Here is a 14,285-nt window from a genome sequence, read left to right on the forward strand (position 1 = left end):
ATAACCTGCAGTTTCGTAAGATTTTACATTTGAAGCAGAAAATTAAATAATTAAACATACCAACGTGCTCTTAACGCGATATAATAGCATTAATTAAATGCGGTTCTAATCGAGAGTGACCCAAAAAACACCCGCGTTAACAAAACCGATATACAGTATATTGCTGCTGTTGCAACTTGCAATATTATATCAGTCATAATACCACTCCCTCGTATTAACACTGAATCCTCCTCATCCTCAATCGTGGTTATTTATTTCCTCGAGCGGGCCTTCCCCCCCGCCCCCGACTCCCGCCTTTTCCCCCTCCGCTAACTCCTAGTCCCCAGCTGCCGCTTCGGACCTCGCCGCGGCGCATTGTGGGTAGCGGGGGGACAAGATGGCGGCGGGCGCCGCTGCCCTCAACTGGAGGCGGGTTTCTTCCTTCACGGGGCCGGTGCCCCGATCCCGGCACGGGCACCGCGCCGTGGCCATCCGAGAGCTGGTCATCATCTTCGGCGGAGGCAACGAAGGCATTGCTGACGAGCTGCACGTGTACAACACCGGTACGGGGTGTGCGGGAAGCGGGGGGAGTGAGAGAGAGAGAGAGAGAGAGACGGAGGGAAAAGCAGGCGGGCGGGCGAGTGGTTGTTTCAGGTATCCGGACTCGCGAGGCACCTGGCGCCGCTTTCGTGAGGGCGGCCGTCGCCCGTGTGGGGTGTGTCTTGTCTGAGAGGATTTGCCCCAGAGGAGAGCGCGGCGGCATCTTAGCGGCGGGGCAGAGAGAGCCTCTCGCCCCGAAAGCTTAAGCCGCCACCACAACGACGGCAAGGAGAACGACATCTTCCTGGCCCAGGGGCTGCCGGTGCCTGCCGTGTAGCGCCCCCCGCCCCCCCCCGTGGCATTTGCAGCTCCGCCTCGCTCAAGGGAATCCCCGTGGATGGTCCCCAGAAGGGAAAGGAGCAAGGCTGAGGCGGCTTGATCCGGGGCAACGCTGGCTGTTCTCCTGTTTTGTTCCGTCTCTTGCATGTTGAGTTGGAGAGGCCGTTGGGAGGGCGGGGTAGAAATCAAAATAAATGTGAGGCATCCTTTGTTCGCCCTCTCGGATGCAGCAGGAGCTGAGCTTTTCAGCTTTGGGAAAGTGTCGCCGGGGCTGGATGAAGAGAGAGGAAGATGGATGAAGAGAGAGGCTGGGTGTATGTTTCTATGACTTCACCTGACTTGCATGTGTTGTGTTAGGTTGAAGGGCATTTGTTAATAAGGGAGTTGCTGACAAAGGGAAGCGGGGGCGTGCTTCTTTTTAACTTTTCTTCCTTTGCCAGCTTTGCCCTTTTAATATACCGTCCTACCACCAGGGATGGAGTTATTTCTGTCTTATAGCTTAGTGCTCTGTCGGGCAGTGTTGATCAGATGTCAGATCATCATAATGGGAAGGTTTAAGGTGGTTGAAGGTTTACATACATGTATAATAGTACTGTATTGAAAATAACAATGACCTGTGTTTGGGTCTACCAAAGGTGTGTGAGAGAAAGGGTTTTTGTAAGGCTGCAGATGAGAAAGGATAGGTGAGGTAGGTGCAAAGATATATGGCTGAATACAGTGTTGAGAAGTGTAATAATATAAAAAAGCATGATGGAGCCCTGCCAAATGTTTTCTAATCAGTTAGCCTTCATTGCTAAGCTGGCTTTCAAAAGTGTGGGAGTTCTGCAAAACACTCCACTTTCATCGCCAAAGGGCCATGTAGTATTTCTGTAGGGCAGTCAAGCTGCCTTTTCAACAAAAACTGACCAGGTTTGTGGGGGAGGGGACAAATAAAAATATTATATAAATGTACAGCAAGGCATTATAAAACAATGTGGATGTGGCAAAGTGTTGTATCTGAAAGGGGTATGTGCATGTATTTGAGGCTGCATTAAGAGCTTGTTATGTGGAGTCTGATGTGAGGATGAAGTTTGTGCATCCTGTGGAGATGGTGTGCATATATAGTAAGGTGTGGAAAGTTATGCTGTTGTGGTGTTTTTCAAACTGAGGAATGGGGTACCAAGCTTTCTGGATGTCTCCTTAGGCCAGTGAACAGGTGGAGGATAAAGCTACACAAAGTGTGGTTTGTGATGGTCCAGCTGTCTGTTTGGGGTATGTATTGGCTGGATATGAAGTGGATGCTTGTGCTGAGAGAGCAGAAAGGGGATTTTGCTGGAGTTGAATATATTAAAAAGTGAAAGGTTTGGAGTTGTCTGTCTATGAAAAAAGTGTGTGCTTAGGCACAAGTGAGGATACAGGACTTGAGTTAAGTTTGTTTTTTGTTTGTATTCATATTTGGCCCGAGATAATGTGATGTTTAGGGACGCAGGTGGCGCTGTGGGTTAAAGCCTCAGCGCCTAGGACTTGCCGATCGAAAGGTCGGCGGTTCGAATCCCTGCGGCGGGGTGCGCTCCCGCTGCTCGGTCCCAGCGCCTGCCAACCTAGCAGTTCGAAAGCACCTCCGGGTGCAAGTAGATAAATAGGGACCGCTTACCAGCGGGAAGGTAAACGGTGTTTCCGTGTGCGGCTCTGGCTCTGGCCAGAGCAGCGATGTCACGCTGGCCACGTGACCCGGAAGTGTCTCCGGACAGCGCTGGCCCCTGGCCTCTTAAGTGAGATGGGCGCACAACCCCAGAGTCTGTCAAGACTGGCCCGTACGGGCAGGGGTACCTTTACCTTTACCTTTAATGTGATGTTTAAAATCTGCTGTGAGCTAACATCTGCAAATGAGCAGTGGCTTCTTTTTTCCCTTATGGTGAAGATAATTGGCCTGTATATGAAAACTATGAATATTTAGGAAAAGGAAAGTGGAATCAGATGAGGCAGGAATAGGATGTTTTTCAGTTTTGTTATTGATTTAATGTAACTGACTATTTCCCCCTTCTCCTGATGCTCGAAATAGTGTTCAAAGCAGAACTACCTACAAGGAGGAGATAACATGAGGATAATGAGGTGCTCTTAAGATTTCTCCTAACCCTCTTTATCTGACTACAAACCTTTTTGTGATTTGTTTATCAGCCTGTGTGTGTTTGGCCCAAGGTAGCTGACTTAGGTAAGAAAATACATCTTACTGATTGGTATTCTTACTTTAAGTCTTCTAGATCTTCTGCTTTCTGAATTATCTTTTTTTCCTTAGGTGGAAAGTAAGGAATATTCAGTTATGCTATCATTCAGACTTTCTAGACAAGGAAGAGTTAAACTTTTATTTGAAAATACAGAATCTAAAACACCCAGTTAAAGTGTTAAGTAATGTAGCATCAGTTCCCTTTGATAAACAGTGAAGCTTCTTCATTGTGATATTTAATATTTAAATCTACCTTTTGGTTTCTTGTTCAGAATAAAAATACTGTACCAAGCTTCAGACCTCAAGCTATCTACTCTGTTTACAAAAATGTTATTTTCTGTATGTTTTGATCTAGCTACAAACCAATGGTTTCTTCCTGCTGTTAGAGGAGATATCCCACCAGGCTGTGCAGCCCATGGTTTTGTCTGTGATGGTACCAGAATACTAGTATTTGGAGGAATGGTTGAATATGGAAGATATAGTAATGACCTATATGAATTACAGGTATGGTGTTGCCTAAGATCACTTCTCTAGTTGAGAAGAAACAAATGCAACCTGTTACATGTAACTAATACCAAGGTGGAATCTTCACACATATAAAAACAGTTCTGAAAATGCTTTTTAGAAAAACCATTTTTAAAAATACATTGAATTTTCTGTAAGGCTTACCATCGCCATCTAGTGTCACTTTGTATATTGCACTTAAAACACACTTAAAATGTTTTATTTGCAGCTGTATAACTGAGTCCCAAGAGAATCATAGGGTAATTTATAGCATAATCCTATAAATGTTTGCTCAGTTCCAATGAGCAAAATGGGACTTAGTTCCATTGAAGTATAGGATTGCACTGCACATATCTTATGCTTTTAGCAGGTACCTGTTTTGCCTATGCTAAAAACGGACACATAGTGCTTAAGAACATGTTCTTGACAACTGGTACACACTATATGATGCTCCCAATAGCAAGTCTCGATCTGGCACTTCATGTGAAGCAGCCATTGCCAAGTGTTTATCCTGCACCATTTACCTTGGAGTAAGTCTCATTCAACTCAATGGGACTTACCTCTAAGTAGAAATGTAAAGGATTATACTGTTAATTATTTAAAACATTTTTATAACAATAAGTAATCATAACAAAAGCAAAACCATGAAACGGTAAGTGATTTTCATGTAGTTTAACCTCCAGCGTATGTCTGGTAAACAAAAATTAGGTTTGTCTTGTCCTGAAGACATTGTTAAGTTGTTGTTAGGCAAGCACCTCTAGGGAAGATCCATAAGCTGGACACCACCTCTGAGAAAGCCCCCGTTCACAATTCTACTGACGATAAAATAAGCAAAATCTTTGATCACTGGAAAAGGGAGCAGGCTTCTCCATTTGCTTATGTAGATCAGGAGAAATTGATAAAATGTATTAACTGAAGGTTATTCTGTCATGAATTTGTATACATATTTTACTTTGTTAATGAGTGAACTAGAATATCAAAATATGATGATTCCTCTGTTAAAGATAAGATAACCTTGGTAAGAAAGTTGTAAGTGGGAAAGGATTTTTGTCTCCATTTCTCTTAAACTGAAGAATTCTGCACAACCTGATCCGCTTGACAGCCTGTTCAGGAGACTCCAGGTGGAGGGGGATTGAGACTGTCCCTTTCCGGAAGCATTTTTTTGACTTCTAAGCCACTAAGTGTGACTTATGAGCAGATGTAAGTTAATACGCTCCTGTTCTGTTTTCAAGGCAAGTCGATGGCTGTGGAAAAAAATGAGACCTCAGCACCCATCAACAGGCTTGCCACCTTGCCCTCGCCTTGGCCACAGCTTTTCTCTGTACGGCAACAGGTGCTACTTATTTGGTGGGTTGGCAAATGAAAGTGAAGACACGAACAATAACATTCCCAGGTACGCTGATGAAACTGGAACAGAATGCAGTGGTGCCTCGCAAGACGAAATTAATCCGTTCCGTGAGTCTCTTCGTCTTGCGTTTTTTTCGTCTTGCGAAGCACGGCTATTAGCGGCTTAGCGGCTATTAGCGGCTATTAACTGCTTAGCGGCTTTAAGAAAAAGGAAACAAACTCGCAAGAACTCGCAAGACGTTTCATCTTGCGAAGCAAGCCCATAGGGAAATTCGTCTTGTGGAACGACTCAAAAAACGGAAAACTCTTTCGTCTTGCGCGTTTTTCGTCTTGCGAGGCATTCGTCTTGCGAGGTACCACTGTGTTTGGAATTCTTTGTTTGGGACTTCTAATATTTGAACAGTTTAAAAGGAGAGAAACAGTTCTATAGCAATAGTGATTAGAATATAGCATACCTGAAGGATGTTAAAAGGGGAGTCTGTGCATTGAAGAGGAAGCTTAGCAACCAGTTATTGAAATTTGATCACCCTAACTTCTAGGACTTTGGATTATTAATGTATGTTTGCTATTCAAAAACAAAACGAAGAATGCTAGTTTGTAAGTTAGTATTAAGAACTTTTTAAGTTGAAACTTGGTTACTGAAAAGTTTTATAAAAAAGAATTGTGTGATAGTGACTTTGGAAGGTTGCATTAATCAAATAAAAGCTTTGATGCTATAGAAACTCTTCAAACTGTAATCAGTATAATCTCAAGAAGTATTAGTTTCTCTTTAGTAGTTCTAAGTTGTAGCATCTTTGTATGTACTTCAGTTTGGAAGTTAGTTGGTTACAGGGTGGATAAAAATAAATGATTTTTTTTATTTAAATTGGATTTTTAAAATAAAATTCTTTTGGAGGAAAAATAATGAGTCTTCTGTTTAAGTTACATTATAGTCCAAAAGCTATTCATCAGGAAATAAGGAATTGTTTTAAGTTTTTCGTGTATGCTAAAACTCAGTCTAAGGTTCCCCCCCCCCAAATGTTTAACCACATCAGTTAACAAACATGGATATATATGCTATAATGTTATTTTTTAGTTAAATAAATTGTTTAAATGATCATTACGGAAATGATTATTTTTCTCCTTCCAATAATGTACAGCAGAAAAGTTGTCCAAATATAAATAGTTAACTTATTAAACCTCACCATAATTTCATAATTATCTGTCTATGTATTTATAATAGTATAATTTTTGATATAACTCTAAAAACCACTGAAAATTTATTATTCCAAAAATGAAAACTTCATATGGTTGTAAATATTAAGATTATACCAGTAAGACTGAGTCTTTCTGTAAAAAAATGATTTAAATCTAGCCTTACTGACTAGTGATTTAAATTGATTTGATTTAAATCAAATCCACCCTGGTTGGTTAGACTTATTTAAGGCAACTTAAATAAGAATAATACTTCAGGAAGGTAGATAGTGTTGTATCACATTCTGTGTCGGCCCACTGAAATCAATGGTCTTACATTAGTGATGACTAGCAATGCCATTGCTTTTAGTATATCTATACCAAGTTGGACGCAACCCACAGACTAGCTTTGGCAAGTCTACAGGAAAAGAGAATTCCAAAGTAATGTAATACCTCTTTTGTTCTTTCTCAAATTTAGCCAGCTCTGCAAAAACACATGCAGTTTTGTTAGTGGGCAATGTTGTAAAACCGTATTGATAGGCTAGTTTCCTTGCAGTAGTTTCATCAAGAGGTCAGTGACCCTTTCGTTTGTTTTTTTTAATGTATCTAGATATTTAAATGATTTCTATGAACTGGAGCTACAGCATGGTTCAGGTGTCATGGGCTGGAGCATTCCAGTGACCAAAGGAGTGCTGCCTTCACCCCGAGAATCCCACACAGCTGTTATATACTGTAGAAAAGACTCGGGAAACCCAAAGATGTTTATTTTTGGAGGGATGTCTGGCTGTCGACTTAATGACCTTTGGGAGCTTGACATAGGTGAGTACAGTGAAGTTACAAGTGTGAAGTTTTGTTGCATTTTTACATGCTGAAAACTGATTTGTTGCGAAGGGTTTGCAACTTTAATTGCAGTGTTGGGAGGCAGCTGTGGGACTGTGACTGCCTTGACTTTGCCTTAGGGCTGTTTCACACAGTACAGAGCAACACATCCAAGTTTGCTGTAATGTATATTCTGAACAAGGAGCTGTAGCTAGTCCTGGGTCTTCGTCGAGTGCATATGTGTGATACCATTTTCCCCCCAAACTGCAATTGACTGCATTGAAACTGAATATTTTAGGCAATAACTAATAAAAGGGGTGAAAAAACGCCCTTTTTAGCTCAATTTGTAGTATGTTCTGACACATTGCAGCAACGGAAGCTGCATTTGTTTGTCAAGAATGTGATAAAATATTCAGTGCTTATCTGGTAATGGAGAGCCCATGCAGTGCATTTTAAAATCCTTGTTCACGAATCTGTATAATTAAAAACGAAATAGTTTTAATTGACGTTTTGATGGAGGTTATAAATCTTTGTCCTAAAACTATTGCTGTCCTTGCAAAAACTGTGCTTGGAACCAGGTTACTCCAGAATTGTAGGCAGAATCTGGATGGCACAGACATATCACCCCTCATATTTTGGAAAGATTTACATGAGCAGGAGGTCTATGAAAGTCATTAGAGCCTGTTCCTGTAGATCCTTTTTGAGAGGTGATGAGGCAGTGCAAAATTAACAATATTTTGTTTGTTTTGCTGTCACTCTCCATAAAAATTACTTGGGAGCAAGTGAGCACCAGTCCTGGAAAGTCTGTGGGAGATTACAGATTTCTGTAACACCTGAAATTGAGAGGAAATTTCATAATTTAAAATGTTATATTATCAAGTAGCTACAAATACTTTACTTGGTATATCTACAATTCATATATTTTATAAATAACCTCTAGTATCTGCATTCATATATTCCAAAAGGCTTCTCTGATCTTTCTCAAAATTGTTTATGCTTAGCTTTTATACAGTGTTTCCTGAAATCTAAAAGATGAATGATAGTTTGTTGGGGTATAGTTCATAAATTTTCAAGGAAGTAAGCCCTTCTGTATTCTTTTTGGTAATAACTGCTAATAACATTTTTGTTTAGACAAGTCTACCTAGACATATAGAATGTTGATGTATGTTTTTATCTGTTGTTACTCCATTCTGGTTTTTTTAAAAAAATATTTTAAATAGTTGCTTTTAAATGTTTTTACTGATAATTTTATTGTTTGATTCTCTTTGTAAAGTGCTTTGAGGTGTATACATTTTATGAAATAAATAAACAAAAAATATTCTTTTTCTCTGTCTCCCTTCCGTTTTTCTTAATAGAAACAATGACTTGGTCGAAACCAGAAATTAAAGGGACAGTGCCACTTCCCCGTAGTCTCCATACAGCCAATGTAATAGGAAACAAGTATGTCTGTTGTTAAAAGCTCACCTATAGAAAGGTACACCTAGTAGGAGACTGTTACTGTAGTGTTTGTATTTAGGGATCCTGCCTGTGTCCTCTGTGAAGTGCAAACTGTGAAGTGCTTTTTGAAAAGCTCTGCTACAGGCTGAAAGACTTAACTGTGGAAATTGAAACATATTGCTTGCATTTTGCTGAATGCCTGGAAACTTTTCACTGTTTTATTTGGGAACATTTAACTCTCTGCATTAAATTACCTGAAGTTAACATCTTTTTGTGGGGGGATGGGGAAAGGCAACCCCTTCCATTAATAGTGAGAGCTGCAGTATTGTAGCTTAATAGAGAAGACTTCCCTTGAACTGAGCATAGTATAAGTGACTGCATTAAAAAATAATTCTGTGATGAATCACAATGTCACTAGAAAAAAATATCTTAAAACGTCAACAATAATAAATGACATTTCTGGAAGCTGCTCTTTGTTAGCTGAAATAAAAGTTTGAGATGTGTAGAAATTAAGGCCTGTTGTAGATAAGAACTTGATATGTTTGGTTGTTTCAGGGGCTATTAATGCAATTTTAACGCTGCCACAGCCGTATTTAGATATTTGATCCAATTCAGCATGGGAGGTTGGGGTTGTGCCAGCTTATCCACCTTCCTCCACTGTACCCATCTGACTCCATCCCCCCAATATTCACACATTGGATGTCCCATTTTTATAGCTTCTTAGGAATGTAGGCCTGCCCTATCATGTGTAGGCCTCTAACTGCTTGAACCATATGATCTGCCACTTATGTATGCATGACATTCAAAATGTAAACATCAGAGCAGTCCAATAACAGAAAGGGTAGGATTCTGACTTTCCTACCACATCACTTACTATATGTTGGATTTTATAGTTTCCTAGGGCTTCTGTTTAGAGCAAGACAGGGACATATGTCTCTAAACCAAAGTTCAAAAACCTGGTCTCCCAGATGTTGGACAGGACTCCAACTCCTATGATCCCTCCTATGATTAGCCATGCTGGCTGAGGTTGATGGGAGTTGGAACTTAGGAAGATCTGGAAGGCCATAGGTTTTCTACTACTGCAAATAAATCTTACTAGATTAATAAAAATCTAGCATAAGTAAACTGTGAGACGCTTATGCTTATGTCTCCTTTGATGGACAGAATTGAGCATCTTTATAACACACACACACACACACACAAACACACACACTCACACTCATTTGTATGTTCCTATGCAAGGGACGCAGGTGGCGCTGTGGGTAAAAGCCTCAGTGCCTAGGGCTTGCTGATCGAAAGGTCGGTGGTTCGAATCCCTGCGGCGGGGTGCGCTCCCGTCGTTTGGTCCCAGCGCCTGCCAACCTAGCAGTTCGAAAGCACCTCCGGGTGCAAGTAGATAAATAGGGACCGCTTACTAGCGGGAAGGTAAACGGCGTTTCCGTGTGCGGCTCTGGCTCGCCAGAGCAGCGATGTCACGCTGGCCACGTGACCCGGAAGTGTCTCCGGACAGCGCTGGCCCCTGGCCTCTTGAGTGAGATGGGCGCACAACCCCAGAGTCTGTCAAGACTGGTCCGTACGGGCAGGGGTACCTTTACCTTTTATGCAAGGGAAGGTAAACGGCGGGAATTATAGCAGGAAGGTAAACGGCGTTTCCGTGTGCGGCACAGGTGCTGGCTCACCAGTGCAGCTTCGTCACGCTGGCCACGTGACCCGGAAGTGTCCTTGGATGGCGCCGGCTCCCGGCCTCTTGAGTGAGATGAGCGCACAACCCTAGAGTCGGACACGACTGGCCCGAAAGGGCAGGGGTACCTTTACCTTTACCTTTTATGCAAGGGATTGATTAGTTCTACATCCCTTTCATTTCAATATTGCTACAGTTTCTCTCATGCCATTCACAGAGTCCCTGCATTTTGTCATGTTATATGAGTTCCTATTTCTCTGTCCCAGCTTCTGCCAACCTAGCAGTTCAAAAGCACACCAGTGCAAGTAGATACCACTGTGGCAGGAAGGTAAAAGGCATTTCCATGCTCTCTGGCACTCACCACGGTGCTCTGTTAATAATAATAATAATTATTATTTTTATTTATATCCCGCCCTCCCCAGCCGAAGCCGAGCTCAGGGCGGCTAACAACAATAAAATAATACAACATTCTAAAATCATTTCATTACAATTAATTCAACTCAAATTGATGGCAACCATTAGGCTAAAGTTCTGTGAAGACTGCCAAAGGCTGTGCCCTGACCAAAGGCCTGGTGGAACAGCTCTGTCTTGCAGGCCCTGCGGAAAGATGTCAAGTCCCGCAGGGCCCTAGTCTCTTGTGACAGAGCATTGCACCAGAAGCAACTTAATCATGCTGGCCACATGACCTGGAAAGCTGTCTGTGGACAAATGCCAGGTACCTCGGCCTGAAAAGCGAGATGAGTGCTGCACCCCATAGTCACCTTTGACTGGATTTAACAGTCCAGGGGTCCTTTTACTTTACTTACTAACCCTATACCCCCCACGCCATTTTGCAACAGATAACCCAACAGATTGGTTAAAGGTACTTAATGGTTTTGTTATGTGGGACTGTATTTGGTGAAACATTCAAGTGCTTGATAATAGATAGCTACAAACAGCTCTTTCCTTGTGGTTGCTTCTTGCGATATAAACATGTGGGAAGACAGTGTATGTAACTTCCAGCTATCTGCTGAGAGAAACGTTACCATATCTTTTCATTGCAGTACATTATTTCCATTTGTTAAACAGGATTGGCTTTCCATGTGGTTGCCAGCTATAAATTTTCAGTTTCCAAAACTCATTAAATGTACCCCAGAATGGTCAACCATGTGATAAATGATTGTCTGTAGCTACATGCTGTTCCTGAAACAGTTTTCAGATTGTGTTTTGTAAGAAGACGGATAATTTTGATAGTTAACAACTGCTATTTTAATTTTGAAAACTAATTATAGGGATCCTATGTTAACTATAGTTTTTTAATTATGTGTGGCATGGGGGAAGGAGGTGGCAGGGGAGTCAAGTTCTAATTAGTAAATGCAAAGGAAACACAGCTTTTTTGTTTAAAATTTTTCTGAGAAATTAATATAGTGGTTGGAGGGAGTGTGCTTCTGAATACTGGTTATTGAAAACTGCAAGAGGGCAGAATGCTCTTGTTCTGCCTGAGGGCTTCCCATAGCCATCTGGTTGGTGACTGTGAACACAGGATGCTGGCCTAGGTGGATCACTTTTCTCATCAAGCAGGCTCTTATTATGTTCTTAATATAGAAAAAAAGCTTTAGAAAATAAATTAGCTTGTCTCTTCCCACAACACCCTTATATTTGCAGAATGTACATTTTTGGTGGATGGGTTCCACAGAGCACAGATGATAATGTGTCTTCTCAAGATGAATGGAAATGTACTGGCTCATTTTCTTACCTAAACTTAGGTTAGTATACCTTGCATTTGTTGTTAATTTACAGAGCAGTCCTCTATACCAAATATTCCGGGGGTGGGATACACTGCTGCAAATGGGCAGAGGGAGAGAGGAAAAGTGGTGGTCCTGGCCAGTTGAGTGCTGGCCGCTTATATGGCCCTTGAGGGGGGAAAAATCCTAGCTTTCAATAGTCCTTGAAGAAATGCTGCCCTTGACTTCAAAAAAGATTTCCCTCTGCTACACATGCTGAGCCAAAATGGGAAGGGGGGAAATGCACAACCAAAACATACAAGTGTGGAGGAAAAATGGCAAGCCATTGCAGCATCTTTGTAAATTTCACCAGTGCTCTTTAATTGGGGTGTAACAACAACCAGGGAACAAATTAGGAACACACTTGACATCAATGGCAGTGAAATTCCTTGTGCCATGGTTGGTGTTTGTGCCATTGCCAGGAATGTGGCTGTTGATTGATGGATATAGGATATGGCGCATGTGCTCCTTTTCCATAACACCACCGTGTTTCAGCAGTTTCACGGATGTAGCTTTGCTAGTAGAACAGTTCCATTTGCCAGTGTATCTTGTGGCACCATGCATAGTGGGGATTCTGCCATATCCTCTGTCTCCTCTGGCAATCAAGTAAATGTTCAGGTTTCGACAGGAAGAAGCAAAATATTTGAAGCTGGAATCAGTTTTAGACCAATGATTGCACTTCAGTCTATTTCTTTATAATAAATGATAGCCTACTTGGTTTTGTTATACTCAACCAGCCAGGAGCACAACATTTCTTCAACATCCCAGTCTCTATCCAATGAAAGATACATTTGATACAAACAAAAATCAGTCAAATAGACTCCTTGATCTAAGGCTGACAAGCTAAGATTCAAAATTTACAAAAAAGAAATTGACTAATTTGCATATTCTTAAAAAAAACTTACGTGCAGAGATTTGTCTTTGAATTTTTATATCTGCTCATATCCGTTTTATAGATTGCTAATTTTACGTGATGTTGTGCATCAGTAAAATAATGTAAGATTTTAAAAAATCCTATCTTTGGACACTGATTTTGATAGTCTGTTTTATTTACTTAGATACCACAGAATGGATAGGTCTGATAGGAGATTGCCAGGAAGACAAAAATAACCTGTTGCCAGGCCCAAGGGCTGGCCACTGTGGTGTCATAGTTGGCACTCGTCTGTATATATGGAGTGGCAGAGATGGATACAGAAAAGCTTGGAACAATCAGGTTTGCTGCAAGGATCTTTGGTATCTAGATACTGGTGAGTACCCGCTTAATGCTTTTCAGTAAAATTACAGATGGTTGTTTGTTGGAGCCTGCCGTTATAGCTTGTTTGAGTGTTACATGCATTTGGTTTTTCAAAACTTTCAAAAACACTGTTATTGTGCAACTGAAATTTGTAAGGATCATCCTTATTCTGGAAGTCCACATTTAGGGTTGATTTAAACATAACATTATCAATTCTCCAACCCAGATTCTGTAAGGCTGGCTGTGACCAAAGGTTTCTTTTCTCACACAAGTAAATTGTAGGCAACCTGGTGGCTGTCTGTGGACTGGAGTGCTTGATAGGTGGTTAATTGCTTATTACTTGGGTAAGGAACCTGTGCCATTTGTTCTGCAATTTTCATTTGTGCATATACTTCCCAAAGGGAGGATCCAGCCCTAAGAAAGAAAGATCTGTAGGCTGATAGACAAAGCCATGATGTGGCTAAAATCCTAATATCCCTGGATTACTTCAGTTTGTTCAGTCCTACCATTTTTAATGAGACACATGCAATCTTAACACTGTGTTTTATTGACAAAAAGACGATTATGGTTGGGGTTACAGATAGAAACAGTTGCAGCAGTATATTTCTTGGCTTTGCTTAATAACCCGTTGGAACATAGGCTTTTTTGGTATCATAGATAAATATTTTGTTGAGAAATCATAGCCTGTTCTAAAACACTGCATCCTAATGGTAACTGGAGCTCACTATTCTCCTTTAAGAGAAACCACCAGCGCCATCACAAGTACAGCTGATCAGAGCTACTACTAATTCATTCCAAGTTAAATGGGATGAAGTTCCTACTGTTGAAGGTTATCTTCTTCAATTAAATTTGGAGATGCCAACACCTGTTACAGCTGAAATACCTATTAACATGGCACCCGAAGCACCATCACCAAGTGTGCAAGGTAAGATAGTCCATCTTTAAAAATCATTTATAAATAATAGGTGCAATCTAGCTTGCAAGGCTATTCTTTCAAAGGCATGAACTGTGTTAATTTTTGAAGCAATGTGAAAGTAAAGTCATTTCCCCCGCTATAGCCCCAAATGCACTTCGTGGAGAGGATGGGGTAACTGATCACCATGTCACCCTTGCCTTGCCATGTGTCATTTCATGTCAGTAGAGCAGGAATCTGACTAATCCTGTTACTTCCATAGTTTCAGTCAGGTATGGGAGCAAGTAGAGAACGCTGATTCTTATTGTTCCTTATACTTTATAAATGTGAAGGAAGAGTCTGCACTGTGTTTC

The 14,285-nt window shown here is 41.2% G+C and overlaps 1 protein-coding gene across 1 annotated transcript in view; it reads left to right on the forward strand.

The window, feature by feature from the left end:
* The first annotated feature begins 325 nt into the window (after positions 1 to 325).
* HCFC2 (host cell factor C2) overlaps positions 326 to 14,285 on the forward strand; it is a 28,243-nt gene continuing 14,283 nt past the window's right edge. Inside the window, exons 1-8 of the mRNA XM_079992510.1 lie at positions 326 to 542; positions 3,417 to 3,565; positions 4,798 to 4,958; positions 6,696 to 6,904; positions 8,260 to 8,344; positions 11,667 to 11,767; positions 12,844 to 13,032; positions 13,759 to 13,944. Of these exons, the coding sequence (XP_079848636.1) occupies positions 377 to 542; positions 3,417 to 3,565; positions 4,798 to 4,958; positions 6,696 to 6,904; positions 8,260 to 8,344; positions 11,667 to 11,767; positions 12,844 to 13,032; positions 13,759 to 13,944 (1,246 nt within the window). The 5' untranslated portion in view covers positions 326 to 376. The remainder of the gene's footprint in view (positions 543 to 3,416; positions 3,566 to 4,797; positions 4,959 to 6,695; positions 6,905 to 8,259; positions 8,345 to 11,666; positions 11,768 to 12,843; positions 13,033 to 13,758; positions 13,945 to 14,285) is intronic.

Source organism: Podarcis cretensis, assembly GCF_951804945.1.
Source record: "Podarcis cretensis genome assembly, chromosome: 10".
NCBI classification, from domain to species: domain Eukaryota; kingdom Metazoa; phylum Chordata; class Lepidosauria; order Squamata; family Lacertidae; genus Podarcis; species Podarcis cretensis.